The sequence below is a fragment of the Portunus trituberculatus genome, chromosome 47 (assembly GCF_017591435.1).
Source record: "Portunus trituberculatus isolate SZX2019 chromosome 47, ASM1759143v1, whole genome shotgun sequence".
In the NCBI taxonomy this organism is placed as follows: domain Eukaryota; kingdom Metazoa; phylum Arthropoda; class Malacostraca; order Decapoda; family Portunidae; genus Portunus; species Portunus trituberculatus.
In genome coordinates, this window is record NC_059301.1 from 6,447,768 (window position 1) to 6,452,276 (window position 4,509).

At 43.3% G+C, this 4,509-nt stretch overlaps 1 protein-coding gene across 1 annotated transcript; it reads right to left on the reverse strand.

The window, feature by feature from the left end:
• Positions 1-305: 305 nt before the first annotated feature.
• LOC123497982 (clotting factor G beta subunit-like) lies at positions 306-3,134 on the reverse strand. Its single transcript, XM_045245014.1, has 3 exons — positions 3,075-3,134; positions 2,149-2,217; positions 306-1,759 (listed from the first exon to the last, which is right to left on the reverse strand). The coding sequence occupies exons 1-3, from the start codon at positions 3,105-3,107 to the stop codon at positions 458-460; spliced, it is 1,404 nt and encodes a 467-aa protein (XP_045100949.1). The 5' UTR covers positions 3,108-3,134; the 3' UTR covers positions 306-457.
• Between the last annotated feature and the right edge of the window lie 1,375 nt (positions 3,135-4,509).

The following is a 4,509-nucleotide window of genomic DNA, read 5'->3' on the forward strand; positions in this document are numbered from 1 at the left end:
TGTAAAAGTTAGCCAGCGTCTTCAGTCTTTCAGTTCCATCTGCTTTACTAGTAAGCTCCGGAATACTCAGCCTATGACTTGGAAAAATATTGTCTCAGAGAAGTATCAAGATATTGCTTCTACTTAATATATTTGCTTTTCAGAATTTTCTCTTATCATCCTTTTCAGAAGAGCGGCATATCAATTTTTTTGTCATTATTGTTGTCGTTTAAGCAGACTTCTTAAAATATAAAAAAATTTCACTACCATTATAGTCATTGCCCATGCAATGTTCAGTTTACATTTAATAGGAGAGACATTAGTAGTTTTTAAAGAATATTTTTATTCTGAAGTTCACAACATTCTACTAATCGCAGGATTAGATTCGCCTCTGTTAAAAAAAAAAAAAAAAAACTATAAACTATAGGCATGTTGTACATACTGGGAAATGAATGAGTAATGGTCTCTGTCTAACCCATTACTGACAGTAGGTTGCATCGGCGGTGTTTTCCTTTATCCAGCCAAGGAATTTGGACACCCTGGCGTAGGCTCCGGGTTTACCTTTCTCGGCGCAAGTACCGAAGCCGAAGGAGGTCACACCGACCTGAACGAGCTTGGAGCTTTCCTCTACATAGAGCGGTCCGCCAGAGTCCCCTTGGCAGGTATCCTTTTTGCCCTCTTGATCTGCAGCACACAACATCCTTTCACTGATTTGGAAGTTCCAACAATTTGTGTCCAGAATTGGCAGCACCACCTCCTGCAGCTTGTCTGGCTGTTTCCCGCCTGTCACCAGTCGTCCCCAACCACTAGCAATGCCCTTCATCCCTGCATAATTCTTGGAGTCATCCTTGGGCAGACATACGGCGCGTAACTGTTTGTTCTTGCTGAGGTCAAGTGTCTCCTCCAGCTGCAGCAGTGCTATGTCATAGTCGTACCCTTTAGGATCGTATTTGGAATGGAGGATAACCTTTTTCACATTAACCAAGCGTGTCACCCCAGAAACATCATCTGATGTGGTCGTCATGTCGTGATCAGCCACGCCCACCACCAGCCCTTCATCAGATTCACGTTCGCCTTCTTGGTTAAAGAAGCAGTGAGCGGCAGTGAGGACGTACTTGTTATTGATGATGGCTCCGCCGCACCAGTATGACAACCCGTTTCTCTTTTTTAGTCCCACGTGCCACGGATATTTGTGTGCAGGACTCACTGTGTTACCGTTCACAATGCGGTTTAGGTTGGGCACTCCACACTCACATTTCCCATCGCCAGAAGGTTGAGTGGGGGCCTTGGTGGTTTCGGGTTTAGTTGGGGCCTCGGTGGTTTCGGGTTTAGTTGGGGCCTCGGTGGTTTCGGGCTTAGTTGGGGCCTCGGTGGTTTCGGGTTTAGTTGGGGCTTTAGTGGTTTCTGGCTTGTTGGTGTTTGGAGGCTGTGTGTTAGTCCAGAGTCCTTGGGAGGTGTCTTGGCTCACCTTCCGCACAGTGCATTCGAAGCCCTTCTTAGACACCCGTCGATTGCTCTTGAATATGAAATTTAGTTCGCTGGAATCAGAAGTGAAACTTTTGGGGCCTTCGCCACAAAAGCGCTTCAACTCTTTGTTTCCCTGCTTCACTACCAGCTTGTCCTTCTTGCAATCTTTCGATGCCTGAACATCGAATGTGGAACACTGCATCTCCAGTTTCGAGTTGCCATCACTAGCAGTCACCTTCCAACGGCATCTCGCCTTGTTACGGTAAGAGTTGGGATAATCGGGGCTTCTCAGCGTCACTTCATCATCCACAACCTGAGGGACATAAAATCTTCACATCTATGTCTGTAAATGAGCAAGGTCACTCATTTTACACACATACCTTCCACTAAGATAAAATGCTGGTTTTTCTTTGGGGGGTTATCTTTAAAAGTTAGCTCCCTCTTCATTTATCTTTTGACGTGACCTTCAAGCTCTTCTTCCTTACTACCTACGTATATTGTGCATTTTATCCCAACCACTTCATTATGACACAAATTTCCTGGAGCCTGTACCGACACATCTCCAGCTCTTCAGCTATTTATTTATTTTGCCAAACATTGCAATCAGAAAGGTATGGTTTTATGTCTATCTGTATTTGCAAACGTGTCAGATTTTATTTTTTCAGGCAACAATAATAAACGGAACGGAAACACAATATGTACCAGATTGCCTCCGCATTCAGATGCCCTCAATGCTTCCTCCATGGCCAAGCCGGACGCGGAGGCCAGAACCTGTGTTGGAATGAAGACTGTTGCAAGACTTGGGCCGAGCTCACACACTCTCCTTCAAATAGACACACACACACACACACACACACACACACACACACACACACACACACACACACACACACACACATCACATCAGCCTGTAACCGTTCTGTCTCGTGGAAAATATAGTCGTGATTATGATGTTACCGCTCTTATTATTATTATTATTATTATTATTATTATTATTATTATTATTATTATTATTGTCATCATCATCATCATCATTATTATCATTATTATCCAAGTTTGATCTACATTGGCGATGGGTGAAGGAGTAGAGGGTAGAGACAGCTTAGAGTTTGGGTAAAGGAAGCCAGAAAAGTGGCAGGAAGTATGGACAGACTGTCTGAGAGTAAGATACCCAAAATGAATAAAATGAATATAAAGTGAATATTGAACAAATTCTTGAGTATGATGATTAGGCTGTGTATGGAGAGAGAGAGAGAGAGAGAGAGAGAGAGAGAGAGAGAGAGAGAGAGAGAGAGAGAGAGAGAGTTGAAAAGATAACGACTCAATAGAATAAGACAACACACACTCAAAAACCATTTATTTCATGTTTATTTTAGAGTAAATCAATAAATTTACTTGACCAGGAAAGCAGCAGAAAAGTACTTTGACTTATGACTATGTTGAAATTCTCTCTCTCTCTCTCTCTCTCTCTCTCTCTCTCTCTCTCTCTCTCTCTCTCTCTCTCTCTCTCTCTCTCTCTCTCTCTCTCTCTCTCTCTCTCTCTCTCTCTCTCTCTCTCTCTCTCTCTCTCTCTCTCTCTCACACACACACACACACACACATAACGATAACCACCACTGCATACTTACCAAGAAGAGACATGACACAGACAGAGGACGCATGATTGCCTGGCTATCTGCAAATCCTGACTGACTCTAGCTCTTTCCCAACTCACTATATACTCCACTTTACAGGTGGAGGAGGAGGAGGAGGAGGAGGAGGAGGAGGAGGAGGAGAAAAGGGAAAAGAGAGAGGAAGAGAAAGAAAATGTGGAATCGTGTCTCAAAAACTGTCGCAGGTGATACATAAAAAGGAAGGAAAGATAGAAAAAGGAGGAGGAGAAGGAGGAGAAGGAGGAGGAGGAGGAGGAGGAGGAGGAGAAGGAGGAGGAAGATTAGGAAAAGGATCACAAGTGTCTAGCCAGTCACTGATCACTTATAATTAGCGATCACACCAATGAAAGAGATGAATGTACTGTGGTGTTTGTGTGAATGAGAGCGTGGACTTAGGAACGATTCAAACCCACTTACTTTTCCTCGCTTTGTCGTTAATTTTCTTTCCGTCTTTTCACAAGGTTCCTTTACCGTGTTATTATCCACTTATCTTGACACCGTAAAGAAGGTGGTGAATGCTTCCTATTGCTACCTATAACCTTGGTCTTTGGTATATCTGTGAGGAGCCATGACGCCTGAAAATTAGCGCATCTTTAGACACGCAATGAGAGTAGGTATAATTTCAGAGTCAGTTTCGGTGGTGGTGTTAGTGTTGTTTGTTATGACTCACTTTGCTATCCTTTATCTCTCCGCATATAAAATTCCTGGTGTCTTCTTTCCTTTCTTCTTCTGATGTGCTTCATTCATTACCTTTTTCGCTGCTTTTTTCCCCTGGTTGCGATCCAAAGGTGTACCGTACAAACCACTGATTAAACACGTCGTCTCTAACACCGTTGTCATCATTGCTATCGTGTCTAGATACAGGAGTCGCTAACAAGAGTCACCGGCTGCAAGTAGATTAAATTAAGTCAGAGAGATAGATATATAGATAGATAGATAGACAAAGAAAGAGAGATAGTTAGATAGATAGACAGAGAGAGAGAGAGAGAGAGAGAGAGAGAGAGAGAGAGAGAGAGAGAGAGAGAGAGAGAGAGAGAGAGAGAGAGAGGGAGCGCGTTTGTTTCATCAAAATCCCTTAAAGATGACAAAGACTTAAAACTGCCCTCCTTTTGTTTCTATTCTCTCTCTCTGCAACTCTATCTCAAGTTTCCTCTCCGACCTTTCTATTGCTGCTGTGGTAGACTGCCATTGTTCTTCTTCTAAATCTGTTAACAGTGGTGTTCCTCAGGGTTCTGTCCTGTCACCCGCTCTCTTCCTATTATATATCAATGATCTTCTCAACCAAACTTTTTACCCTATCCACTCCTGCGCTGATAATACCACCCTACACATTATCAAGTCTTTTCACAGGCAACCAACCCTTCAAGAATTTCACAGTTCCCGCAGAGGCGTCGCAGAAAGCCTGATTTCT

Bases quoted from the DNA above. Each gene is read 5' to 3' on its own strand.
- LOC123497982 (XM_045245014.1), bottom strand. From the start codon at position 3,107: ATGCGTCCTCTGTCTGTGTCATGTCTCTTCTTG. The intron at 2,218-3,074 runs GTAAGTATGCAG...ATTCCAACACAG, and splicing joins CTGTGTCATGTCTCTTCTTG to GTTCTGGCCTCCGCGTCCGG. The intron at 1,760-2,148 runs GTACATATTGTG...TATGTCCCTCAG, and splicing joins CTGAATGCGGAGGCAATCTG to GTTGTGGATGATGAAGTGAC.